The 26,901-nt window shown below is 50.3% G+C and overlaps 9 protein-coding genes across 9 annotated transcripts, besides 1 other annotated feature; 4 read left to right on the top strand and 5 right to left on the bottom strand.

Annotated features, from left to right (window-relative positions):
• Positions 1–26,901: part of a sequence feature (contig 1.68 76..250663(-1)) that runs on past both edges of the window.
• ANIA_04210 (uncharacterized protein) lies at positions 1,349–6,051 on the top strand (the record flags this gene model as incomplete). Its single annotated transcript, XM_656722.1, has 4 exons — positions 1,349–1,548; positions 1,664–1,766; positions 1,828–4,623; positions 4,678–6,051. 4 exons carry the CDS (start codon positions 1,349–1,351, stop codon positions 6,049–6,051), a joined length of 4,473 nt encoding a protein of 1,490 aa, XP_661814.1.
• ANIA_04209 (putative nucleotide-sugar transporter) lies at positions 6,716–8,209 on the top strand (the record flags this gene model as incomplete). The annotated part of the gene is made up of 4 exons (XM_050611289.1): positions 6,716–6,799; positions 6,861–6,937; positions 6,996–7,868; positions 7,939–8,209. The coding sequence occupies 4 exons, from the start codon at positions 6,716–6,718 to the stop codon at positions 8,207–8,209; spliced, it is 1,305 nt and encodes a 434-aa protein (XP_050467331.1).
• ANIA_04208 (putative sterol o-acyltransferase (APE2)) lies at positions 8,047–10,814 on the bottom strand. The gene is made up of 6 exons (XM_050611290.1): positions 10,584–10,814; positions 10,081–10,521; positions 9,324–10,025; positions 9,012–9,267; positions 8,913–8,954; positions 8,047–8,858 (listed from the first exon to the last, which is right to left on the bottom strand). Exons 1-6 carry the CDS (start codon positions 10,706–10,708, stop codon positions 8,832–8,834), a joined length of 1,593 nt encoding a protein of 530 aa, XP_050467332.1. The 5' UTR covers positions 10,709–10,814; the 3' UTR covers positions 8,047–8,831.
• ANIA_04207 (AP-1 complex subunit gamma) lies at positions 11,384–14,459 on the top strand. Its single transcript, XM_656719.2, has 5 exons — positions 11,384–11,530; positions 11,628–11,751; positions 11,819–12,007; positions 12,064–14,164; positions 14,221–14,459. The coding sequence occupies exons 1-5, from the start codon at positions 11,521–11,523 to the stop codon at positions 14,314–14,316; spliced, it is 2,520 nt and encodes an 839-aa protein (XP_661811.1). The 5' UTR covers positions 11,384–11,520; the 3' UTR covers positions 14,317–14,459.
• ANIA_04206 (J domain-containing protein) lies at positions 14,789–16,852 on the bottom strand. The gene has a single exon (XM_656718.2). The coding sequence runs from the start codon at positions 16,819–16,821 to the stop codon at positions 15,271–15,273; it is 1,551 nt and encodes a 516-aa protein (XP_661810.1). The 5' UTR covers positions 16,822–16,852; the 3' UTR covers positions 14,789–15,270.
• Positions 20,016–20,609, bottom strand: ANIA_04205 (uncharacterized protein; the record flags this gene model as incomplete). Its single annotated transcript, XM_656717.1, has 3 exons — positions 20,016–20,145; positions 20,178–20,208; positions 20,543–20,609. The coding sequence occupies 3 exons, from the start codon at positions 20,607–20,609 to the stop codon at positions 20,016–20,018; spliced, it is 228 nt and encodes a 75-aa protein (XP_661809.1).
• On the bottom strand, positions 21,454–22,698 carry ANIA_10532 (metallophosphatase domain-containing protein; the record flags this gene model as incomplete). Its single annotated transcript, XM_050611291.1, has 2 exons — positions 21,454–22,415; positions 22,503–22,698. The coding sequence occupies 2 exons, from the start codon at positions 22,696–22,698 to the stop codon at positions 21,454–21,456; spliced, it is 1,158 nt and encodes a 385-aa protein (XP_050467333.1).
• Positions 22,845–24,848, bottom strand: ANIA_10517 (fungal specific transcription factor domain-containing protein; the record flags this gene model as incomplete). Its single annotated transcript, XM_656716.2, has 6 exons — positions 22,845–23,106; positions 23,158–23,888; positions 23,946–24,036; positions 24,237–24,554; positions 24,607–24,645; positions 24,778–24,848. The coding sequence occupies 6 exons, from the start codon at positions 24,846–24,848 to the stop codon at positions 22,845–22,847; spliced, it is 1,512 nt and encodes a 503-aa protein (XP_661808.2).
• ANIA_04203 (intradiol ring-cleavage dioxygenase) lies at positions 25,428–26,490 on the top strand (the record flags this gene model as incomplete). The annotated part of the gene is made up of 2 exons (XM_656715.1): positions 25,428–25,656; positions 25,688–26,490. 2 exons carry the CDS (start codon positions 25,428–25,430, stop codon positions 26,488–26,490), a joined length of 1,032 nt encoding a protein of 343 aa, XP_661807.1.

Below are 26,901 nucleotides of genomic sequence, written 5' to 3' on the forward strand. Positions count from 1 at the left end.
GGCTAAACGCCGTCCGACTGACTTGGTCCAGAGGAACCTTGAAGGAGGTTCCCGATCTCTAGTCTTCATGCTAACTCCATTCTGCTGTCACGACAGCCACTAACCCGCCCATCTCAGACCAAAAGCAGATCAAGAGTTGTCCAGGCCTATCCGTAGCTCTTGCTGGTCCCGCACCACATCACCTCCATGATCCATCTTCATCAACTCTTCACCTCTCCTTCTTTCATTACCATTTACCAATCTTCCAATCTTCCCATTCCTCCCTTGTTGCCATTCATTTTGGCACCATTACTCGTCCCCGAGTCCTCCATCCTCCCTCCCCTTCTCTCTCTCTCTCTCTTTTCGTCCCTGAACAGACTTTCGTACTTTCACTCGGCTGACTTGGCTCTCATTGCCCGCCACATCACTGGGCAGCAACTTGTTTTACCCTCTTTTTGGTAGGCTTGCTAACCTCATTGCCCTCCTCTCTCCTCTCCTCTCCTCTCTCTTTTCTTTCTTGTCTTCCCCCTCCTAAGTTTTTAACTTCCTCCGACCGGTGTCTTAAGACTTGCTTTTTCTCCGGACTGCCAGCCGCTCTGTCCCTGTTTCTTTCGGTGCTCTTAGATTCATTATTTCCCATCCTCCCGCCGAATTCGTTTCAGCCTTCCCCTTCCTCATATTACGATCAACCTGACACTCGCTCTTCATTTAGCTCTCTAGAAACCGTTTCTTTTTCAATTTTACTTTTTCCCTTTTGGCTCCCTGCGCTCTTGGAGCCTGTTTCGATATTTCCTTCGATCGATAAATCCCCGTCGTTCATGAGCCTTCAGGTCGATTCAAATTGTTCTGCAGCCACTTGGGTCCCGTGTAACTGCAAACATCCCTGCCAGTGATCCAACCCTCGCCCGTGCAATCCTGAGAGCGTCTCCCTCCCCCCAAACCATTCACCCGCCTCCGCCAACGAATTTGCCTTGAGCTAGACGCTGCTGCGCGAACGCCTTGGTTTCTGTTGCGCTGGTTCCTTTTGCGAGCAACACATTTTCTTCCCTCTCTGAACCGGCCATTGCATTCCACCCTCGAATAGCCGCGATCCCGATCGTCTCGCCCCTCGCAATACTCCAGGCCCGTCACTCAATCTCGAGTCGCGTATTCCGATTCACCTCGGCACCACTGGCTTTTCATTCAGATTTCATAACATTTGAATCTATCCTTACTGCGATCCTGATACCTCCTCTCAACACCTTTTGAAATTCCGAACACCCTGTGCTATCCAAGTCCAATATCGTGGGCTGTCCTCGTCGGCGGATGCTGATTCCTCCAAAAGGCTTGCGCGGACTTATCCTCGATCCCCGCTAAGGGGGTTGTTGACATGAACCCCGCAAATTTCCCCAATGTCAATGGGGGCATGAGCGCCGGAGTGAAGCCCCCGGGCCAGATGCAAGGTGTTCCCAAAGCCGACATGCAACATATCCTTAACAATGTTGCTCAGATGTTACAGAGTCAGGGCCCTTGGAGTGGCTGGAGGGCGGAGGTTTCGGTCAGAGACCGGACATTTAAAGTACATCAGATGTGAGTCTTTTTTTTGTGTTTATTGTTATTTCAACTTTTTTTTGTTTTTGTTTTTGCACTCCTTGTCTGTCACTAAGCACAACGTCATTAACTGGTATTTCATTCCAACTTCCAGGATCACCTCTCTTCGCTTAATACAACCCCAAATCGAGCTACGAAATGCCGCACAAGCGGCTATGTCATTCGAGGTCAAGGCGTTCAAAGAAGCCGCTACCAAGGTATGCCTGGTTCCGGTTCGCTTTCCTTAGTCATACCTCTAAACAAACCTTTGTCCTCTAGGCCGATTACGATAGAGAGTTTAACGACAAACTCGTCCATATTCGAGACACAAGAGCTAGACACGCCGCGGCGATGCAGGGAGGCATGATGCAACAAGGGCCGCCGACCGGAATGATAGGGGTTGGGCAATCGCCATTCTCACAGCAGTTGTCTCGATCAATGCAGCCGTCCCCAATGCCTGGTCAACAGCAGATGCAAATGAGCATGAACAATCCGGGTCAACAGGCAGCCGTTCAACAGCGCCAGCAACAGCCGCAGCAGCCACAAGCAATGCTTCAGCAACAGCGCCCGCAGCAACGGCTCGGAGGTGCTGCCGCGCTTAACGACGATCTGAATTCTCTAACGCCCCAAGAATATGAGAACGTCTGTCGCATTGCGACCCAAATTCTTCAAAAGACATCCCCTGAGGATATGAACAAGATCAAAATGAACTTGCAAAATATGAGCCCGGATCAGAAGGTTTACCTCTCCAAGAAAGGCATGGATCCCATTACATATTTCTTTCGATGCCAAGCTATGAATCATATTCGTCGAGTCAAACGTTCACGCCTGGAGATGAGTCGGAATAATCAGAACAATGGGGGAGACTCTGCGAATAATTTAATGGGTGATCCTATGATCAACCCTCAGCAACAACGGCAGATGTTTCAAAACATGGTGAACATGCCTCAGAGAAATCATTCGTTTTCCATGGGTAACCAGCAGACACTCGATCCTTCGGCGTTTATCGGTAACGTCGAAAATATTCAGGGTCAACAGGCTGACGGACTACGCTCTCAAGAAGCTGGCCAGCTTGTCGTCCCCGCTAGCTCGTCCCAAATGAATCAACAGTCATTTAACGCAACCCAAAATATGTTTCCGGTGGGGCAACAACTTGGCCAGGGCAATCAGGTCAATATGAACAATGCTGGAATCAGTCCACAATTTCTGACACAACAACATCTACCAAACGCTCAACCAGGTCCGCAGGATCGGCCTCAACAAGCAACCCAATTTCAGTCACAGCCTCAAACAACACAGGCACAACGTGTACAAGCGGCTCAGAAAGCGCAAATGGCCATGTCACAGGCGAATATGCAACAACCAATAACCCAGAGCCCAGCGATGCCCATGTTAAATCGCCCAATTGCGGCCCCGGGACAAATGTCTCCTGCACAGGCTGCAGCCCAAGTCCACCCATCTTCGAGACAACCGAGTACGAAACAACTTCCAGCCAATGTCCAGCCCATGGGCACACAGCAGGGAATCCAAAATCGTCCCCCGATGCCCGCGAATTTCCCACCGCACATCCAGGAGCAGCTGGCTCGAATGACCCCCGAACAGCGGAATGCTTTCTTCCTCAACCAGCAACGTCGTATGATGGCAAGCAACCCAGCTCTGGCCAGACAGAATGCCGTCCAGCCTAACATGGCGATGCAGCAGGGCATACCACAACCCGGCCAAAGTCAACATATGATTAACGGTCAGATGGTTAACCCTCAGAACATGCGAGCTTCAATGGATATGCAGCAGCAGTTTGCGTCGTTGGGCGGTGCCCAACAACCGAACCAGATGATTCCCGGGCAACAAATGACCGTTCAACAACGGCAGCAGCAGCTTCAGCAACAACAGCAGCTTCATCAGTTCCAGCTTCTTCGCCAACAAGCCGGGTCCAATATGGAAATGACACCCGAAGAGATTAGTCGTATGGATAATATGCCTTTTCCTCCGGCAATCTTCAATAACAACCCAAATGCGGCATCAATACCTAAAAACATCAAAACTTGGGGCCAGTTAAAACAACTGGCAGCAGCGAGTCCGCAGCTTCTAGGTGGATTGGATCACCAGAAACTGATGACGTATCAGAAATTTCATCTGGCTCAGATTTTAAAGGAGACTAGCAATAGAAACCCTGAGCAGAAGGGCCAGCCTTCTTGGGCGTCCCCAAACTTCCAGGGCCAGCCTCAGCCGTTTATGAATGCTCAACAGTTCCAGCCCGGACAGCAACAAGCACAATTTCCTATGCCGCACATGCGGCAGATCACACCACAAGAACTCCAAATTGCTCGTCAGCGCTTGGGTGCGCAAGTGCAGTCTCTCAGTGACGAGCAATTGAGCGAGCTCCTCCGGCAAAGGCATATGCAGGCGGTCCAGGCCCGAGCAGCCCAGGCTCTTGCAAACCAGCAGAATCAGAAGTCACAAGTGCATGTACCATCCGTCCCGCCCCAAGTCAAGCCGGAACAACAAGCTCAGCATCAAGTACCGCAGCAAATCGCACAGAATCAAGCGATCAAAACGCAGGCTGTATCTCCTTCCAAGGCCGCCAAAGGGCCAGCCCCCAAGCAGACACCACCAACGGCGAAGAGAAAGTTACAAAATGAAGAAATGGCCATTGGTCAGGCTTCTCCTATCCAGAACTCGAATCAGCCTGCGATTTCCCAAACCTTGCCGGTGACAGCACCTTCCAGGCCGGCCATGCCGTTTACCCGAGAGCAGTTAGCAGCAATGACGCCGCAACAGCGGATGCAAATAGAGGCTCATCTCCGTCGACAGCAAGGTCAAGCACGTGGTACAATCAGTAGAGCTGCTGCAGAGAAGGCGTGGAGTAATTTACCCGAGAGTATTCGACAGTTGTATAATGAGCTCGGCAAGAATGCCCCAGAGGACAAGCCAGTTGCTGTTACGCCGGAGCAAAGGGCCGCAATGAATCAACAACTTCGGGATTGTACAGACTATCTGGGAAGGATGGATGCGCTAGTTCAGTTCATTGCGAAAGTCCCCGGGCAAGAGAAAAATCTGCGAAGCTTGCTAGGAATGGTATGTTCTCATCGCTCCTTCTTTGTTTATAATCAATGTACTGACATTCACCAGCGTATTCAACTGATGCGCCAATTTAAGCCCAGTCCGGATTGGGCATTGAACGATCAATTCACGATCACTCCGGAATATTTGATCGGCACTACTAATTACATCAAGAAACTGTTCCATCATATGATCGCGCGCGTCAACCAACAGCAAAACCAAGGGCCCGGGCAGCGGGTCGGCATGTCTCAGGGACCTAATCCACAACAGACAAATCAGAACATGCCCCCGCTCAACGCGAGCAATCTTCAGCAGCTTCAGCAACAAGAAGAGGCCCTTCAGCGGGCCCGCAGAGCGTCAAGTCAAACCGCTCCATCAGGGGCTATCCCGGCAGCGCCATTCGGGGCGCCCTCCCCACAGGGCGTTCCCCATGCTTATGGACCCGGGAGTATACCACCCCAGGAACTTAAGCTTCCTCCCCCAAAGCGGAGAAAGCAATCGCATCCGAGTACTACCCCTGTCTCTGGTACGTCAGGGGCCAAGGCACAAGCGAACAAACAGGCGGCAGCCGAAGCCAGGCCAATCAATGGCGCTTTCAAGTGTTCGGTTCCCGAGTGTCAATATCACTACCAAGGGTTTGGCAGCCAGGGAGATCTTGACAAGCACGTTGAAGAAAGTCATAAGGCTGAGGAACCCATCGAGAATGCCCTCCAATTCGCGCTTCAATGCTTCAGTACTCTGGTTAAGGATGAACAAAAGCCTGATTCTCAGGGTTTGACGAAGGGATTCGGCTTCGCTACGGCACTGCCAGCGAAGCAGGAAGTGAAGGCCGAGGGAGCGACACCTGTTTCCGGGGCGACACCTATGGGACGAGTCTCGAGCCAGGTGGCCGCGAAGCCTGCTTCTCCAGCGTCCAGTCAGCAGCTAACTCCAGTTCGCGGAGCGACCAAAGGTTCTGGCTCGATGTCTGTTAAACCTACACTGAGCGAAGATGGCAAGAGAGATTCGAGGAAAACGGCGGAGCAGGACCCAGCATCCATGGCAAAAGATTTGTGGGCAGACAGCGCCATTTCTTTTGACGCAATTCGTGATGCATTTGGCAATTTGAGTGATGATCATGATTTGGACCTTGGTGTGATGGACGAATTCCTCAACGCTGAGATGTTTAACGGTACCCAGGATACGCCGGACTCAGTGGAAACCGGCGTCGTTACCCAGACTCCCAAGGACGGCGAGGTGCTGAAGAATGATGAAGGGGTCAACAAAGACTCAGATGCCACAGACGGAAGTTGGATTCCTGCAGATTGGTGCCGCCTGCCGGGTCGGTTCGAAGAGCCTTTATTAAAGGATGAAGTGTGTAAAGAGATCGATTGGGATATGATTGATCTCAAAGGTGGAACACTAAGCGCTGACGACAATGGTATTGCCATATATGCCATGTAACCATGGGGGATGGCTTATGGCGGTTCAAATGGGGCGTGGCCTATTACCATTCCCATAGAGGGTCTACTTCTCGACAGTTTGGCATAGCATGCAACAAATATGTATCATATGCTCAGGGGCGTGAATTGTCCTATATTTTGTGTTTCATGCGGATCTATTAGCAATGGCGTTCTTGGGAGGGTTGAGCGAAAAATGGGTCTCATGAAGTACAGTTACCGAGTACAGGAGCACTCGGGGTTCTTACTATTCAGAATAATGATCGGAATGTCATGTTACTGCCTACGTATCTACCACTTTTATCAACCAACCACTCCATTCCTACATAGTATTCGGCGATATCAATGCATATCGTCATTGGACCCACAGGTCACGGGAGATCCGCGGGCTGATAAGACAACGACCGCCGACTTGCTCCAACTCCAGATGTACCTCCTCTTCCTGCACTCTTCTGCGCATCGATAATTTTGTGCTCTTTTGGATCTTTCTTTCTCTTTTGGCTATAATAAGCCATATTAGAATATTAAATAGCAACTTGGCGAGCTCTCGTTTAACAAGGTCCCTTTGAGCAAGCCGTGATCCTGCTCTTCAGAGGGCCAACACAGTCACCCTTCTGTCCTTCCTTTGCGCTGCTTCTCTCTATACTCGCAGCGATCAGTCGGACAAGATGGCGAGCAAGGCGGTCATACCTTTTCTTGTCACGATGATGCTTGTGACAGGAGTGTGCAATACCATTCTCAATAAGTACCAGGTGAGAGCCGAGGGTGATGATTTCCAGCTCAGTGGACGTAACTCATGCAACGAGATTCAAGGACATGCAATGTGTCAGAAACTGTGACTCGCCGGATCCTAAAGACCATCATCTTTTTGAACAACCAGTTATTCAGACGTAAGTCGACGAAGTTATCGAACGTCGGGCGGCAGACATGCTGACTCTGCGGCAACAGTATTCAGATGTTTATCGGGGAGATGGGCTGTTGGCTTGTTGTCCTCATGTCCCATCTATATAAACGGCACCTCGCTCCTCGACTTTTCCAGGACCAGTCGCCTCTGCTAGCCGGCGGCTATCGCCCAGTGAACGTCGTCGATGGAGATGACGAAGATCAAACAATTGAAGGACACAATGATAACATTGACCCGTCGAAACCTTTACGACTGCCAGACGGCCGCATACCACTTCGTGGCCTGAGGACATTTCTCCTTGCAGCACCGGCATGCTGTGATATTGCGGGCACTACTCTTATGAACGTCGGTCTGCTGTTCGTGGCTGCAAGTATATACCAGATGACTCGCGGAGCCTTGGTTCTATTTGTCGGTCTTTTCAGCGTCCTGTTCCTTCACCGTAAACTATACTTGTACCAATGGCTAGCACTTTGCGTGGTGGTTCTTGGTGTTGCGTTGGTCGGTCTTGCGGGTGCGCTGTTTGGCGACAACCAGGGTCATGATATTACTCAAGAAACTGTAGCAGCAGCTGTTCGATCCGCAACAACCGAAGTCGGAGCAACCGCACAGACCCCGGAAGCTGTGAGAGCTGTTGTGGGTGTACTCCTTATCGCCGCAGCTCAGATATTCACTGCTTCTCAATTCGTCCTCGAGGAATGGATACTAGAGAACTATGCCATGGAGCCGCTCCAAGTCGTTGGCTGGGAAGGTATCTTCGGATTTTCTGTGACTGTCATCGGGTCCATTATCCTGTACCTAGGCGTGGGACGTACGGAAGCAGGACGGTACGGATATTTTGACGCGAGGGAGGGTTGGCACCAGGTGTTCACCCACAAGGCTGTAGCCATCTCGAGCGTCCTGATCATGATCAGCATTGGGTATGACTATTTCCTTTTTCCATATTCCTCCACTATCACCCCATTCATTGTTAATCTCTTCTCAAAATAGTGGCTTTAACTTCTTCGGCCTCTCGGTCACCAGAACCGTATCCGCTACATCCCGCAGCACGATCGATACCTGCCGTACCCTCTTCATCTGGCTGGTATCGCTAGGTCTAGGGTGGGAAACCTTTAAATGGCTGCAGGTAGCTGGGTTCGCTCTGCTTGTTTATGGAACATTCTTGTTCAACGATATCGTCCGCCCACCGCTGAAGGCTTGCCTTCCTAGAGAAGGTAGAGGAAGGGTTCTTCTGCCTGAGGATCCCATTGAGCACAATTAGACCGCTAAGCAATTGTGTTCTCGCCGCACCCTCATTTCCACTCCTTTTTCATTATTCGTCATTGAATATCTATTATATGCCTGATCGTTTCGGTTTTTACACCCAAACTCTTAGTGCTATAAGGCATTCGGCGTTTTGGATACTTGGGTGCTCGGTTATTTTGGACACTATTATTTACTTTGCATTGAGGTTCGTTGAGTGTTTCTCGTGAGCAAATATATACACATATGATTCTACTGGTCGCGATTTTCCAAACAAAACACATATAAAGGTTTGGAATGGGAGACACAACCCTTGTCGAAACACATCCTATCACCTTGAGGCTTCTAACCGTAACTCCTACGAGAACAGACAGTGTTTTGAGTGAAAACAGTACCATTAAAAGAGAAAAAAGGAGAAAAGAAATTGAACGAAACTTACAGTTCAGATCCACAAGGAAAACAATCTTGCAACAAATCAACACACTCCAGTCAACGGCACCCTAGAATACAAAGGTATAGTGATAGGGGATATGAGTAAGGAATAATGTAGTCGGGTATATTGCTTGTAAGGAAGGAAGAACAAAGAATGTGGGGAGTGGGTTCGTGTAAGTGCAGGAACTAATAATTCTTGTAAGCAAGCTCTAGACAAGGACGTATAATGTACACATCTAGTTCTGACGTTAGCTGGTTCCTAACCCCAGTGATAGGGGGAATTGCCTTACCAAGGAAAGACCGAAAATCATCGAAAGCCAGAAAAAAACATTCTATAAAAAACAGCGTGGTTAGATGGTTCTTTGAGGAACACAAGAAGCAAGGCTTACGTTGAGAGTTGTTTTGTGGCGGAAGTACTTCGACTTCTGGATGGCGATAATCGGCAGCTGGAGCATCATGGCGAGGAAGCCGTATCCGCGCAGCTTCTTTGTAATGCAACTCATCACGAGCTCGTGGAAGATCGAGCTGACAAGGAAGGTGATGAACATGGCGACGGGCTTGGAGAAGTGTGATAGAGAGGAAAAGTAGACGTGGCGGCGGAGGAAGTGATGAACGGGGACATTCCACTCGCGGGAGAATTCGAGCCTGCATTGAACCTTTGGTGAATACAGCGTACTGAAATGGATTATTGGCCGACTTACCAGTCGCAAGAGTTCCACCAGTCCGAGTAGAAGTGACGATCGGCAAAGCAAGTTAGCTCCGCGAATGCGCCCAAGACGTACTCGAAGATGACAAGGAAGACAAGCAGGAATGTGATCATGAAGGGGAAAAGAAGCATGCTTATTGCTTCAGCCATGATGAGAGCCTTGTCTGAAGGTGTGTTGGCGGCATGTAAGCGGACGCCGGCCTCCGCGAGGACAGGCAGGATGAACTCTTCGCTCACAAGCGTCAAGAGGAAGATGCACCCAAATACTGCAAGGGTCTTGTATCCGACTTCCATCCACGACCTTTCTTTGCTGCGGGGATACTCGAGCTCGTAGCAGAGAGTGGGGCAGAAGATGAAGTCGACGTAGTTGTAGAGCGTAAGGTTCTGGGGATACGTAACATTGCCCATTGGCGAAGTTAACTCAGTAGCTAGGTCGTCGCGCAGTTGCGCAACTGAGTTTGACCGCTTATGGATACTAGGTCGTCGCAGTGGCTGCTTGGAAGTGGGCACCTCAGGATACCGAACAGCCTCACCTGTTGGTTGCGAACCAGGCTTATCCAATTCTGAGAGTCGACGCTCTGTTGCGCTCAGATGACCGTTGTAGAAGGCGTAAGAGTGGATCTTCATGAGAATAGTCAGGGTGTGCAGTGTGAAGAAGACCTGCGCAGTCCATGTCCAGCGCAGCATAAATGGCCACCTGTGAATCCGTCAGCTTCAAAGCATTCTGAAACATCTTACTGAAGTGAACTCACTTAATCCATACACCAAGCCAGACCACTTCAAAGATACTCTGCAAAACGATACCCCCTCTTTCCCACCGGAACGGGCCGTTGGTCCTAGACAGATACTGGAGGGGGATAACGAGCCCACTGGTGCAGACCATAGCAATATCGCTAAATCCCATAGACCATACGTTTGCGGTCAGAAGACTCCATACCCTCACTCTGAGAGGATAGCCGGTATCCTTGATGTTGCGCAGCACCGTTGTCACCACCATGATAAACAAGCCTATCCAGAAGAGTGTGAAGAAACCACGGAAATTATGATAATCGCTTCGCGGGTCAAAGTGCGACACACGGGGGACATAATGAATTGTGTAAAAAAGTCGGTTGCGAGCCCTGGCCTGTTTCCTGGCGGTCGATATCGAATGCGCAGACGGGGGTGCATCTTCAGGGATAGGAGTCGAGTGACCGCTGCAGGCTCAAGCATCAGCGAAGAACTGAGGGAAAGTTCACAACCTCAAGCAAGCACCTACCTCGATTCGGTGTCCAGCTTCTCTATTTGTGAAGAGAGCAAAACGTCTTCGACTTTCCTTGCGTCAGGAACAGCACGTGGCCGTAACACGGCGGAACCGTCCTGGTGTGAGACGGCGGAGGACATCCTGGTAAGTGGTCGAGGTATGATTGAATGTAGATGCAAATAAAGATACAGCTCACATCGATCCGGAAACTTCTGCACAGAACAGAGGTGCAGACAATCCGAGTAAGCTTGTTTATGAATACTTCCTGCGGTGGACACGGCAGTGACGGCAGGGCTGAGTTCTTATGTTGGAGTGGGCCCGGCATAACATAGCATCATAGTCCTCGCGAGGGCTGCCCTGAACAGGGATCATCGCGGACTTGGCCACTCAGGAATAACCTCCTGGTTTCCTCAGGATGACCTTTGCCCCGTAGCCCATGCAGGAATACGACCGGACGAACCGGTGCCATTGATTCCGGAATACTGAGCCTGAGACCAGGTTTCCGAGACTCTGGTTCCTCACGCTTCGCGCGTTCCGCCTGTGCATGTGCATTGATTGATTACTACTGGTTATTTATCCACTTCATAAGTGATCGCTCGGCGCGGTAATTGTTACGTAGTGAGACGACTGACACAGTCCAGCTGACACTTCCAACATTGCTGCCTGACATTCCAGGAATTTTAAAGAATAAGCTATTCCACGTGATACACCCTGAGCTAATCCTCAACTGGAAGGAGCGCCAAGAGCTGGACAGCCAGATCGCATTCAATCACGCAGCGACTCGGCCAGGCTCACCTGTGCTCCATATCTTCATTGCTTCACCTTCGTTTTACCCCGGGATTGCGTGGACTGGCTTCTTCGCATCTCTCTTACATCTTCAGGTCGCTTCTTGCTCCAGTCTCCTTTTCCGCGTTTTTTACCTTTCCCGCGGGGGATCTTTGTGGCCGCCGCCATGGCATCCCGTGAGTTTCTGCCCGTTGTTTGATCCCCACCACTCCTATTCCTGGCCTCAGCTGCAGTTCGGTTTTGCTCACAACAAGTTACCCCGGATCAATCCAGTGAAGCAATTCATTCGCAATGTTCGGTCAGCCAAGACTATTGCAGACGAACGAGCAGTCATCCAAAAAGAAAGTGCCGCCATCCGTGCGTCGTTCAGGGAAGAAAGCCATGATTCGAGCATTCGGTTAGCATTCACAACTATACTCTACTATATGCTTCGCTTTGAACCAATATCTCATATGTCCGGACAGGAGAAACAACGTCGCTAAGCTACTTTACCTATTCACACTCGGCGAGCGTACACATTTCGGCCAGATTGAATGTCTGAAATTATTAGCGTCTCATCGGTTCGCCGACAAAAGGTTGGGTTATTTAGGCACGATGTTGTTGCTGGACGAAAACCAAGAGGTCTTGACTCTGGTGACGAATTCGCTGAAAAAGTGAGTGGTCTCTGAGTTCTTCGTCCGCTCACTCGTCTGATCTCTTCATATTCTAGTGATCTCAACCACTCCAACCAATATATCGTCGGTCTATCCCTCTGCACTTTGGGCAACATCGCTTCCGTGGAGATGTCTCGTGACCTGTTCACCGAAGTTGAATCTCTCCTTTCCACCGCCAACCCCTACATTCGGCGAAAAGCAGCTTTGTGCGCTATGCGCATCTGTCGCAAAGTTCCCGATTTGCAGGAGCACTTCCTTGAAAAGGCAAAGAACTTGTTGTCGGATAGGAATCACGGTGTCCTTCTGTGTGGTCTTACTTTGGTGATTGATATGTGTGAAGCGGAGGAGTCAGAAGAAGGTCAAGAAGGAGTGATTGAAATGTTCCGACCTCTTGCCGGAAATCTTGTGCGTGCTCTGAAGGGCCTGACCACTTCTGGATATGCCCCGGAGCATGATGTATCTGGGATTACAGACCCCTTCGTTCAGGTCAAGATCCTACGTCTGCTTAGGGTTCTGGCACGGGGCGATACTGCTACAAGTGAACTGATCAACGATATCCTCGCGCAAGTGGCGACCAACACCGACTCTTCAAAGAATGTGGGAAATGCGATCCTTTACGAGGCTGTCCTGACTATTCTTGATATCGAAGCCGACTCGGGTCTGAGGGTTCTCGGTGTCAACATTCTCGGAAAGTTCCTCACCAACAAGGACAACAATATTCGGTACGTCGCGCTTAACACGCTAAACAAGGTTGTCGCAATCGAGCCGAATGCAGTCCAGAGACACCGCAATACTGTCCTGGAGTGTCTCCGTGACCCAGACATCAGCATCAGGAGACGAGCTCTTGATCTTAGTTTCATGCTGATCAACGAGAGCAATGTTCGGGTTCTGGTAAGGGAGCTGTTGGCGTTTTTGGAAGTGGCCGACAATGAATTCAAACCCACTATGACGACCCAAATCGGCATAGCTGCTGACCGTTATGCCCCCAATAAACGGTGGCATGCCGACACCATTCTGCGGGTCCTCAAGCTAGCTGGTGCGTACGTCAAGGAACAGATTCTGTCGTCCTTCGTACGTCTTATCGCGACGACGCCGGAATTACAGACTTACTCTGTGCAAAAACTATACGTATCATTGAAAGAGGACATCTCGCAAGAGGGCCTCACCCTTGCTGCCACTTGGCTTATCGGCGAGTATGGCGACAACCTACTCCGTGGGGGTGAATATGAAGAAGAAGAACTCGTCAAAGAGATCAAGGAAAGTGACATTGTCGATCTTTTTGACAATATCCTCAACAGCACATATGCTACACAGACGGTGGTTGAATACATCACCACAGCTTCAATGAAGCTTACAGTCCGTATGTCTGATGCGTCGCAGATTGAGCGGCTCCGTCGGTTACTGCACAACCGAACTGCTGATCTGAGCGTGGAGATTCAGCAGCGTGCTGTAGAATACGGCAACCTGTTTGGTTATGACCAGATCCGTCGGGGTGTCTTGGAGCGAATGCCTCCTCCCGAAATCCGTGAAGAGCAGCGGGTTCTGGGTCCGTCAACCAAGAAGCGACAGAGCAAGATGCTTAAGGACAAGACGAGGAAGCCTATCAAGACGGCTGAGCAGGATATGCTTCTTGATCTCATGGGAGGCTCCGATGTTCCGGTAACCAGTCCAACCATGAACGGATCCCAGAACACTGCCGATCTCCTGGCGGACATTCTCGGCGGCGATTCTGGTCTATCATCCCCTGCTCCTCAAGCCGCTCAACAGCCAGTCTCAAATAACAGTGCGATCATGGATTTGTTCGGTTCGAACGGTGGTACACCCTCTCCCAACCCCGCTCCCGCCTCGGCATCTCTCGATCTGTTAGGAGGCGCCGGCGCTCCAGTCTCTACACCTTCCCCTTCGACATCCACTGCGTACACAGCATACAACAAGAACGAATTGGTGCTTTCTCTGCAGGTACAGCGAGGCAACAACAATACAGCGCAGATCCAAGCTCGGTTCCGAAACCAGTCGAGCTTCAGCCAATTTACCAGCGTTGGTCTCCAGGCTGCTGTGCCAAAGAGCCAACGCCTGCAACTCAGCGCCATCAACAAGGCAGAGCTTGAAGCCGGAGACGAGGGTGTTCAGATGCTGAAAGTCACTGCGCTCAATGGGGTAAGTTTTTCCCTACCTAAACTTATTCGTCCCTGCGTGTTAACTAACTTTTTTAGCCACTCCCATCAAAACTCCGCCTTCGTCTCCGCGTCACATACGCAAAGGATGGCTCCGAGCCCACAACAGACCAAGTCGACTGGTCTGAGTCGTAAATAACGACCTCAACCCAAACCCGCACAGTACATTCGAGTTTTAGATCAGTTAGGAGGAGTTCTATCTGCCCAGGTTTCTGGTTGCAGGTTGAATCACGTAGTCTTTATAATACCATACCATACCTTTCATATTGGGCTGATCCTCTGCGGGACAAAATATGAGATAACAAGGCCGCTGCTAGTACCCGTGGCAAAGGTACTTGCCATCCACCATGTTTGTATTTTCTCTGGGGCAAAAGTTCTCTAGTGACTATCTACGCAATGAGTCATAATGAGTTGCTTCAAGAGCGAGGCTATCTAGATCACCTAGACATAACTCAGACGTCTATCTTGGGGCCCATCTGCAAGTTAGGCTTGACCGCAATTATACCAAAACAAATTACATCAGTAGACATTTAAAATTGACTGCTGTTTAGTGCAGCAAAATACGAAAATTACGCTATGATGTCGGTTTTCTAAATAATGTATTATGACACTATAAAATCAATGCAATAAATAGCTAGGATAAACTGATCCTAATCTCGTGGCTGTAAGTCGTTGCTGTCGTTAATGAATACTAAAGTAGTGATGGTAGTCGTAAGATAATAGACAAACCGATGTAAACAGTACTCCTGGTCCTGAGCCCCAGGCCACCAAGTTAACCCACCCTGCGAACTCACCGAAATAAAACATAAAACAAAAATGATAAGAACTATATGTATCCAAAGTAAACCGATTAAGCGCCAGATATAGCAAATGGACGGAATAAACGATGCTGAGAAAGAAAAATGTGAGAAAACATCATACTGATAATATCTCTATAAGTGAGATGGTGTCTGAGTGCAGACCGAATCAATGTCTAAAGATAACCTGAGTATGCAACCGGGTAAAATGCGTTATCGTAGAGTCATGGGGTGAGAGATAAATCACGAGGCTGAAGATAAAAGTAGGGGTCGAAACTATCAAACTGTAGTTCTAGGCATAAGCAGATGTCCGTCGTCCAGAGCCAACGGGCCGGGTATAGTCGGAGGAGCGTGCAGCATGCGCAGAAGGGATGTACTGAACATCTCTTGCTCGCCTTAACTCTCTCTCTTTGATGCGTGCATCTACCGGATCGAGTTCCCGGTAGAGCGGTCGGCGAGAGGACTGCGACGAGTCGACAGGGTAAGTGTAGGTAGTGCTCCTCACAATATTCGGCCGATCTTGACGAGGCGGCGAGTATGTTCTTGAGTGTCTCAAAAGCGGCGGTGGTGGTGGTCCCTGTGACCTGGGCTCTATGAGAACTGGTTCAGGCCCAGTCTTATAGCGCGAGGCTTTCGGCGAAATCTCAGGGATCTCTGGAGTTGGGCTTGAGCTCGCGTAGCCCGAGTCGGACCTCTCACCTCGCAGTTTTGACGTTCTTATCTCAGCGAGGTAGACGTGCTCCGTCCGGCGAGTACGGGAATCAGAACGTACATGGCCCGAAGACCGGGAGTGATGCGATGTTTGCGGGCCGGGGAACGTTGAGGCGGTGGGCATTGAGGGAACAGTTCGTGGAGCATGGTCAAGATGCTCATAAGAACTGTGGTGAGACGTAGGAGGTCTGGTAGATCGTCTTGATCGACCTGAATGTTCTCCAGACTCGTAACCATGAGGAGAGCGAGACGAGCGGTGGCGTCGATCAGGTTCGGGAATGGTTTCCTTTGAACGGCGAATATAATCAGTCGCACGGGAAGACAGCACATCAACCTTATCGTGCTTGTAATCATCAGAGTCGTAGTCGTCCTCATCACGGTAACGAGCCTTGGAAGATCGAGGAACTGATTCGGTCGGTCTGGTTTTCGCATCTCGATATCGCTTGTCGGAGGGCTTCTTTACAGGTATGAAATACACCTCCGAGCTGGCTGAAGAGTCGTCGGAATCGACATCAATAATATGGATGTACTTATCGTGGCTCTCCCGTTTCCGTTCCTTGGTTCGGACCTTGTCCCGATCCGCTCGGGAGGCTTTTCTGGAATCGCGAGCCTCCTTTTTGGCGGCATGCGCAGCACTAGACGATGGCGCAGCCTTGGACGACCTCCTCTTCTCATCGGTGGTGGCCCTCGAACGTGGGCGCGCACCATACTCAGCGTGTTTTCGTGACGTAGGTCGTGGTGACTCGGTATAGCGACCCTCTTCTTCAAAGAAATTCTCGGAAGACGATCGAGCATCGGCGGGGACTCGTTCTTCGTAGATCCGTCCATCGCGGTACTCGCGCGTATTTGGACGAGTATATGAAGCGCCGCGCGCCGCCATCTCGCGCTTCAGTTCGGCCAATTTCACCTTGTTATCATACTTGGCCCTGGTTGTCTCATCGGACAGGCACTCGTACGCCTGCTGTACTTTCTGGAATTGGGTCTGGGCCTCACTGCGCAACGACTCGTCCTTGATCTTGTCGGGGTGACATTTCAATACGAGTTTTCGATGTGAAGATTTGATCTCAGCCAGGGTCGCATCTTTGGATACCCCCAACGCTTCGTAGGGGTCGAAATCAGGTAATACTGTCATGCTTTCGAAAGAAACAAACCGACAGAGGGGAATTGAATCTGTGTTAAAAATAAATGTCGAGGATGTGTTCAGGGCAGGCAATGTAGTATTTAACGGGCGGCAAAACGCTCGGACAGCCAGGCCTTGACAGATGATCGGTATGGAGCAATGCGGGATGTGGCAATCAGATGCAGATAGGGGACAAGAGCAAACCTTTCCGGAAGGGGAATGGAAAGCTTTTGTAATCAATCTGGAAAGACACGGAATAAAGACGAAGATGGAAGGGCTAAGGGATAAAGCGGGCATTAACAGGGGCTATTTAAAAAACCAACCTGGACAACAATAATATCCAGTCCTGTGGAAAGAAAGAAGAGATGATGCAACGCCGAGTGGTTCTTCCCCTGGTGTATTGTATGTTACCGCGATGAGGACTGGAACCAATCAGCAGTTTGGGATGGCGGCAGGCACCGTATTTAAACGGTATTTGAAGGTTATCACGTAAGCCTGAGTCGCTGCTGACCGAGGGGCAAACCGGAGTCGTGAACAACGCAATAAAGCGACTGCGCCACACTCTCGGGCTCTTTCTTTTGCGATTCGATGCCGAATAAGGCCAAGTGGCCAAAGGAAAGACAATGATCAAGCGACCGGCAGCCAAAGAACGGAAGAAGCGAAGAGATGTGCTCAAGAGATCGAAAAGAGGTCGAAAAGTAGTCGGGTATCAAGGGAGTGGTACCACGTCAATGGCCAAAGAGTCGATGGATGCAGTGGAATGATGAATCAGGGCACTGCTGAGGGTGCTGGAAGATACTTTATGATGCTCGATGATGCCACGGACAGCAGTGCAAGACGCCTGGGAGGCTGCATGCGACTGGCGAAAAGAGGGAATAGGCAGTGTCTTAGGCTTTGCATGATTTTTTAGTTCAGTAGCTGCTCTTGATTCCAAGCAAGACAACGAACTCGTACCTGAAGACGTAGAGAGCGGCGGTGAAACCAACCGGATTCGTGGAAGTAGAAGGAGCGGTCAATCACCAATTGAAGCTGGACTGAGACCGCTCAGGCGGAGCTTTGGACTCTCTGCTCGAAGAAGACTGGGAAGAAGCTGAAGAGAGTTACAGACAAGGTCGGTCCAAAGCAGGGGGCCAGCAAGTGATACAAATAGATGGGTAGGTACGTCTGTTCGGCCTCCATCTGATTGATTCTGGTCTCTACAGCAATAAGCGGAGCACTATGGAGACCAAACAAGTTGGAGCTCCATTCGTCACGTTGGCAGCCCTGAACCTAGTCGTCGACTACTAGACTCCTGCGTGTTGCTGGTCATCCTCCATTGCCAGCTCCTGTGACAGATGCGCACCCTCAGCGCTCTCAGCGCCCCCAGCGCCTTCACCACAGCTCGGTCGGGGGTCCCGTTGGCTGAAGGCCCCAGCCATTATCTGCACTTCTAACATCACATTATTGAGTTTCAGTGTTGAGGAACGCAGGTGGGCATCGACTCGTCGCCAACCCCGCACTATTCTGGACACGCTGAGACTAACGTGAAGCCTGCTCTTTTGCCTGTTCAGGGAGAGAGCGGCGCTGCTCTGCATCCAATCATCCCAGCGAGCTCAGCACACCCTGCTCGTCTGTCCGCCTCACCGAAGAGATGCGCTGGTGTCTGCAACCTCGAATTGGCTCTGGCCCTTCAGTTATCGCCCCTCCCCCTCCTTCGCTGTGCTCCAATCAGCGTCGCCCGTTTTAGCGCCGTGGATGCCCCTTCACCTGAGGAGCAGTCGACTCCAAAGACTCCAGAAGACTCCAGAGAGTTTCACCAGGCCAGAGTGGAGACCGCCACCTTCTACACCTCCTGTACCTTCTGTGCTTGCCTGGCCTGTCATCCTCGCGATCCGATCCCGGCCTCATGTCCCATGGTTTTCGCCGGAAGCTCCCGTGCATTGAGCCAGTGCCTGAATCACTGCCCCCGAGTCGGACGATTCCAGGTTGATATGTCACACAGTCACAAGGTGCTGGGCTTGCGCTTCGCGGGGTAAAGCGGCGGACGCTACCTACTCAGAGTACGTCAGGTCAACCCCGTTGATCGATCTCCCCAGCCGGTGGAACGATCTAGTCAGAAGCAGATACCCGCCGGGGGTGGATAGTACAGGGTCGCGACGTAATACTGGTGGATGACCTGCTGTCCCACGAACCGGACAAACTAGAGCATGACATCGGTGACGCTTCTGCAAAAAGGAAGACTCCTCGTGGAACGGAATAAACCACTTCTCGAGAACACATTAACCCCGAGTCATCTGCACGCGGGGGTCAAGAAAAGGTACGTACCTTGACCAACCAACCCACGCCTCTTATCCAGAGCTCCCATGCAATGCAATGATTGCCATGGCATCGAGCTAGTATAGTCCGATGCTATGCTTCGTTTTCTGAGCAAACCCTTTCCCATAATAGGCCCTGATCAGCCACTCTTTCAAACGGACAGCCCTCCTTGATGACGAAAAATCCAGAAAAAAACAGCCTATAAATCAAAGAAGAAAAGTCTAGACGCCGATACTCATGCACCCCATGATCACAGCGAGGCTCTTGTATTTTGCTCGCCCATCCAGCTCTCTGAGTGCCCCTCCATCCCGGTACCAAGCAGGCCTGCCCTTCTTCACGGGTCAACCTAAACTTTAGCCGGCTTTTCACCCGTTGCATCATGAGGCACCATTGCCAATTTACCTCTCTACTGACCTCTATACCTCGCTATATTCTGATCCTATTCCTCCGCCCGCCCGGACCGAGATACGTACAAGACACAGCCTCCTGTCGATATCCCGCGGCTTGCAAAATGTCAGATAAATAAAACAAAAGAATAAAAAAAATAAGCAAACGATGCCTTTAGTCTCGCTATCATGCCTTACCGTCAACACCATAGTTCGCAGCAGCAATATGCAGCCGCAGGGCACGCCTCGCAAGGGCGGGACAGGGCAAGAGGCTATGCAGTAGGCTAACTGCCATACATAGACATTCCAGCATCGCTCGACTGGCTTTCGAGAACTGAAGGGAACAAGCACGTCCCTAAACTTTATTAACATACGAAGCAAACCCATTGGGCGCCTTGCCGTAAGTGCAAGCGCGTGGATAAGCGGACGACGATTACTCCGTCGGTATAACGCTTAGCCCTCCTTAAGCCCGAGGCGTAAGCACTGCTGCAGCCGGCTGATCTAATCTCCCACGTTCGGTTGAGACTAACAGCCAGGGCCGGCCACGAGCGTTGAGGCAGGGCTGAGACAGAGCTGAGACAAGGCCCTGGTAGTGGGATCCGCTTGAAGCATAGGATGGGGAAGTATATCTCCTAAAGCGGCTGCCTGGTTGTGGCTGTATTCGTATTCGTGCTCATATCAACTTACTCAGAGTTGTTACTTTTCAAGGGGTCGCTCACTATGAGGTATATACGTAAGCATGTCTTGCGTCAGTCTATATATCCGGGATGACGAACCGCGACCAACTAGTCGACTCTACACTATAGCTCCCAGCTTTGAAGACTCAGCCGAGACTCCTATCTATGTAGTGAGATGGGTGGGATCAGCATCGAAGACGGACAGATGGCAAACGAGACTGTGGCTGAGCTGTCCTCTTGCCATCGATCCTAAGACTGTAGGGTCTGCCCACAATGAATCATAACGCCTGATTATGAGCTTAACAAGGATCACGGCAATGAGGGATATACTTTGGTCGGTCCCTGTACCAAATTTATCTACGCTGTACTACTAACGGAACGAGAACACCCATGCTACTCTATGCCCGTAGAACGGTACTATGGATAGGCTATTTCTGAGCATGATATAGAGAGCGCCTATTTCCGGGTGTGCATTACAAGACTATTGCAATGTAACCTGCAAAACACTTGTCGTACCGGCTTACTAGTCTTATCCTATCGGATGATTTGACGGCGGGTGCATCGGTAAGTGTCAGCTTATTCTCTATAATTTATATATCTCGAATCAAGAGTGCTTACTGGGCCCCTTCCACCTTAACCCAGCCCCATGTTCCATTGCAGCCTGCCATGCCCAGGTGTACCCTTTTCTATGTTGTCAGCATTTGCTAATATGACCATGTTAAAAAGATACATTACGCTTGCGCGGCGCTTCTTACCGATTTGCGACTTCACAACAATGAGGAATAGACCTGCTGGGCCTGAGGCTGAGCTTTAAAAGGGCCAACAGTTGATCCTAACAGTTGGCAAGTTACTTGCATTTTCTAATTCTCTCTTTCTTTTCTTTTCTTTTCCATCCCTTCTCTATCTGGGTCACTTGACAGCGCGGTCCTCCTCATGCTTCTAGGTTGCGTTGGATGATGTCATGGCTTTGGCTGCCCTTACGGCTCGCATTTGACGCTGTACGGAGGTCGAATCTTGGATCTTGACTCCAACCGGTGTGGAAGTTAAGCCATTTATTATCTAGTCTGCCAGAGAATTTGTAGCTTGGCGGGTGATCAGATGCATTATGCGATAACTCTCTGTAGTTCGAGCAGGTTTTCACGATGTCGATTACATCAAGCAAGGTCAAAGCGTAGGAGCTCTAATGCTGTATTTGGATATCAAGATGTTAGGGAATAGCCTAATCTATTCTACCCGACCTAGGCGCGATTGACCAGTCACTCTGAGTGGCTATATGCTCTACTTATTTAAGAGAACGAACCATCATAATTCGTCCAGACTGGAAGTTCCAGGTCAACAACTATAGGACCGGGGTGGAACTTCCTGCCTCCATGGTGCGGCCAGCTGGTTGCCATGATCGCAGCATTTACGATACACGTCTCGCGTTTGTGAGATCGGTGATGCTCTGCGCCCGTATACTCAACTTCAACGCCGACTTTGGCTTCGGTATCGGATTCGCTTGAGCGCACATCTGCTGTCTGACCATAGCCTATGCCCGGCCGCTGATGTGGAAGTATCACGACATCTGGTGAGTCGAGTGACGGGAACAGCGATCCCGCTCGAGAAAGACCAAAACCCACGTTATCGAGGCGAGGGGCTCGTTTGCCCGTTAGATCGACAAGGCATTGCTTTTTGCTCCCTTGAGATGGGAGGGTTCCCTGGGTGACTTGGTCTCTGACGCGTTTGCTTCCACCCTCATCGCCCTCGTTAGTTGCAGATGCGGCCGTAGATGCCCCCCAATGGACCCGTTTATAGCCTCGTCCCTCGTGAACATGTCCACAAACAGCAAGACACGGTCTAACAATTCGCAGCCTCTCCCCCAAAGCTGGACATCCCATACGTTTATCCGCCTCAGAACTAGTAGAGACATTGTCATAATCGCAAGCAAAACGAGGCGGCGTATGCGTGACGACGACATCTGCGTCCAGTGGAATATCGCGCCATAGCTCCTCAGCCCCGTCAGGCTCGTATAAGAACGCCCACTCACCGTCGCTCTGTGAATACGGGGAGCCAAAGACCTTAAAGACTGTGTTTGGACCACCAGCCTTGCGGAGCCGCACTAGTGCTGACTGGTGCTGGAGGAATACGATCGATGAGGAGGCGGTGGTGATTGTTTTAAGGCATTCTTCTGGATCTTGGCGGTGTTTATTGTGAAATTTTGTGCTATTTTGACTGTAGAAGGGAGCGTCCAGGGTTATGTCGTGGTTCCCTGTTTGCGTCCGCTTAGTCGCTGGCCTTCGGTATAAAAGCGGATTGTTGTCTATGAACCTTGCTGGGCGACGGATAAAATACTAACCACAAATGACAATCTTGATTTCATAATCCGCAGTCGCAATCCAGTTCATCGTCTTGCGAAGTTCGGAACTGCTACCCTGATTTGTGAGATCTCCTGCGTGGATCAAGACGTCGCCCGCGGGGAGTCTGAATCCCGCTTCCGAAGGCGTGTAGCCATGAGTATCAGAGACACAGACAAAACGAGTTTTCCGGCGCATCTTCGTATGAGGTGTGGTATGCGAGCCAGTTTCCAATATTATGACAATATATGTGGTTGGTAGTAAACATCTACTCGCAGGCAAGGCACAGCAACGGAATGATTCGGTGTTGCCGCTTCTTAAGGGGTTATGTAATCAAACGGTGGTCACCCTAAGGAGTACTCTTGCCTAGTCATGACTTGTTTTAATGCTTGCTTTGCAAGTAATATCAGTTTTCTTGTGAAGCATGTTGTGAAGAAAAATGGCGCAAAGCGCCGCGTGGCCCGGGACTTACGATCAAGGTCGGAAAAGAGGTCTGCTATAGATTCCAAGAGCCGGAGGTCGGTATTGAAAGTCTGCGCCGTTGGAGACGCAATGAGATATCGAAAAAGGGAGACCACAGCGGTCAGTATATACTGAGCATGAATCCTAAAAACTGTAAGAAACTGCTTATGTTAAGAAACAGATAGCCACACACACCAAAAAGTATGCCAGTTGTGGGCATGCCGTATACGGCATAAATAGAGGAGTATGATCCGGGACTCTTGGTGGAACAGCTCCGCACTAGAAGGTAGGAAGGACCAGGCCTCTGGAGAAGACATTTGTGTACTGCTTGCTCCATGGATTCTTCGCAGGCGAAAGTAATAATCGAGGTGAAGGTTAACTCCGCGTAGACTCAAGTCGTGAAAAGTATAGTCAGGTGTATTCCCTGTCGCAAAAACATCAGGCCAGCAGCTATTCGGGAAGCTGGACTTGAGAGCGCTTAGTTCTTCATCGAGTTCGCGAATACACTGGAGTCTTATAGCTACCGGCTGAGCTCGGCTATGGTTGGAGTAGAGGAGAGTGTGGATTTTGGACTTGATAAGGGACATACGGAGATCGGACGGGTATATGACAGGTTTGAAGGACAGGGGCCGCAGGAAAAAATGGTCGTCTGAGCAGGATTCAACGTAGCCGTCCGGCGGCTGTAAGTCCAAGTCAACGTCATTGAACAGAGGTGGTATGCTAAAGCGGATGGCCAAGGTTTTGTCAGAACCGTAGATATACCAGAATAGAGCACGTAGATGTTCGCCCTCCTCCTCACGAACAACAGAGGCTCGATGAGCTCCCAAGCTATAGGTGATTGGAACGGCGACTGCCAGTAGTGAGTCCACGGTTTTTGTATGACCAAGGGGTCCTAGACATGTGGCCTGCTGTTGATCAGCCTTCATCTAATCAGTATCAATGTTAAAGCTTACAATAATAACGAATGCCTCTAAGCTTCTCACGCTAGGATCCTCGATTAACAGTCGGGGTATCAGTGATAGCACAGCACGTATGTAAGCATCCGAATCGGAATCCAAAAAGGCGGGCTCAAGTCTATGATTTCCGTAATCTGGGAAGTAAAAGCCACTAAACAGGCCAGATGTGCGGTGTGGTTCTGCTGGATTTGAGTGTGCAAGGCATTTTCATCAAGCAACCTCTGCAACGCTTCAACGTTGGCAACAAGAAAGACTGAATATAGCCCGGTATTAGCATACTGGTGCAAACAGCGCTGGACTAAGTGCCGTGGTGGCTACTTTTGGACTGTCGCCTTTTCTGAGTCTCGAGGATCCCTAGTGCCAAACGCTTTGGACAATCCTTGTAAAAATTGGTCGACATCGAAATAACAGCTAGTTTGTTGGAGAACAGCGGAGCAGAATAATTCCCTCTCTGCTGAGCCAGAAGAACCGACGCCGCACAGAGACACCTCTCTTCGAAACATAGCCAGGCCAGTGTCAAGATCACGTGGATCTTGTAGATACCCAATAGACAGACTATTATCAGAGGCTGCCGGTTTCTGCTGATTAGGGTAACCAGGGCTCCAAATCCCGAATCCGTGCTTTGGTTTCGGCAAGCTGTCTGAGAAGTATTAACAACAATGCTGCAACAGATACCAATTGCTCTTACTGTTTGGCGCTATTTCTTACCGAGGCGACCTCCGCGTCACTGTGCAGCGAACACCAGAAATACGACATGGTTCGCAATCGGGTTTGCCGCCGTCACACCGAATCTGTCAATATTTCCGTTGTAAGGGACGTATCCTTGCACTTGCAGCGGGTTGTCAAGCTATCCACGTACATTTTTTGTTGGCAGAAGTCGCAAGCGCGTCGTAACCTACCGCCGCGCCGCGGGGGAGTCGGTGTGCTCATTCTGCAGCCAACTAAACGAACCGCATTAGCCAGATAGTGGACCTGTCCCTGCGGATATATGAAGGTAAATGGAGGAAGGCCGTTGAGATAAGTTAAGTTATACCTGTGGCTGAGTCAGCGGGAATCGTCTTGCTCCGGATGCACGTGCACCTCTTATCCAGAGTGGAAACCCAGCCTGCAGATCTCTAGATGATCGACAGTCCGTTCTTGGTCCCGTTTCTTCTCTTATTATCCCGTCCCTTCCTCTATCAATGAGATCCACGCGAATCATCAGCTACGTCTCCATCCACGAGTCTACATGTATCTTTACTCGTTGATAATATAGTTCTCCCTTTTTGGCACTCAGTAGAGCTTGCCTTCTGTTACAAGCAAACGAAAGTAGCTGACGACGACAGTGACGAGTTATTGTGAATGATGGAAGTGACGTGCGACTGGTGCAATGGTCCTCAGACTCAGGTACTCGTTGGGCTCAGGACAGAGGTATATAAGTCGCCTCTGTCGGCGTTAAGTCGGGTCTTCAACACGCTGTTTCATTAAGCATCTAATAACTCTAAGGCGGTTGTCTTTATTCTTGCCAAAATGCATCTCCTCCAGGCATGTAAACTAGCTGTCATTGCTACGGCTGGGATTGCTCTTGCTCATCCCGGTGCTCATGAGCCTAGCTCCTACACTTCTATGAACAAGCGGAACTTCCTGCACAACGCCCGAAGCTCCCTTGACAAGTGTGCCGACAAGCTCGAAGAACGCGGAATCAAGGCCCGTGCTGAAGCCCGCCGTGCAGCCTTGCTCGACAAGCACAGAAGCGCATGTTTACCATTGAACTCGCGACACCGGCAAAGTTGTGAATACTTCCCGCCACTCCGATCTCCACGTCACTCTGAACACCCCGGCGGATGAGCTTTCCGACAAGAACCCTGTCTGCATCCTTGCCCCGGAAGGTGAAATTGGCCCTTTCTGGGTTAAAGGAGAGCTTATTCGCTACGACATCAGCGACGGAGAGGATGGTATTCCTATGTACCTTGACGGGCAGCTCATCGACATCAACACCTGCGAGCCAATTAAGGATCTCTACTGGGACGTGTGGAACTGTAACGCGACTGGTGTCTACTCAGGCGTCCAAAGCAGCATGAATGGCAATGGTGACGATGACTCTAACCTTGACAAAACATTCCTTCGCGGAATTCGGAAGACTGATGAAGATGGTGTCGCCGGGTTCAAGACTGTCTTTCCTGGCCACTACTCCGGCCGCACAACGCACGTTCACGTCGTTGCTCACCTCAATGCAACACTTCTGCCTAACAATACTCTTACGGGTGGATACGTTCCCCACATTGGACAGCTGTTCTTCGACCAAGACCTGATTTCCGCGGTTGAGACGACCTACCCATACAACACCAACACCGTAGCGATCACTGAGAATGCAAACGACCACGTTGTTATAGTCGAGACTGAAGATAGCAATTCCGACCCGTTCTTCCAATATTCTCTGCTTGGTGACTCCATTGAAGATGGCATTTTCGCTTGGGTTACTCTAGGAGTCAACTCTTCCGTTAGCCACGACTCAGCTGTTTCTTATGCCGCCACTCTGATCTCTGATGGAGGTGTCTCAATTTCAAATGCCGGCTCGGGTGTTTCTTTCTGAATCCACACAGATCAATTAACTGATATGTGTGAATGTTGGTCAGCTTTGCAAGCGTCTTGTTTTGTGGATTTCGTTCACTTTGTTACTTTATACTGTGGCTGTATCATAGGTAGTCTTTCCTTCAATTCCACCTATTCTTTTCGTCAAAACCATCAATTACCTCGATTGAAGATACCCCGTAGCAGATTATGCTATCTACCTGATAATGAATAGACACTGTCTGCTGCAGTAGCCTCCCAATTCTAGGAAGTAATGGAAGGCAGTATGTATATTAAGTTAGGGCCTGGATTGTCTTGGCGCCAAGTTGGGTAATCAAGACCCACTGTCGATAAACCAACCAATAGTGGTATTCCTAAGCGCCAGTCCTTCGTGCCTGCCGGTTTCGGATAACGGGGTAGAGCGTGAGAAGGT

Source organism: Aspergillus nidulans, chromosome II, assembly GCF_000011425.1.
Source record: "Aspergillus nidulans FGSC A4 chromosome II".
Classification (NCBI taxonomy): Eukaryota; Fungi; Ascomycota; class Eurotiomycetes; order Eurotiales; family Aspergillaceae; genus Aspergillus; species Aspergillus nidulans.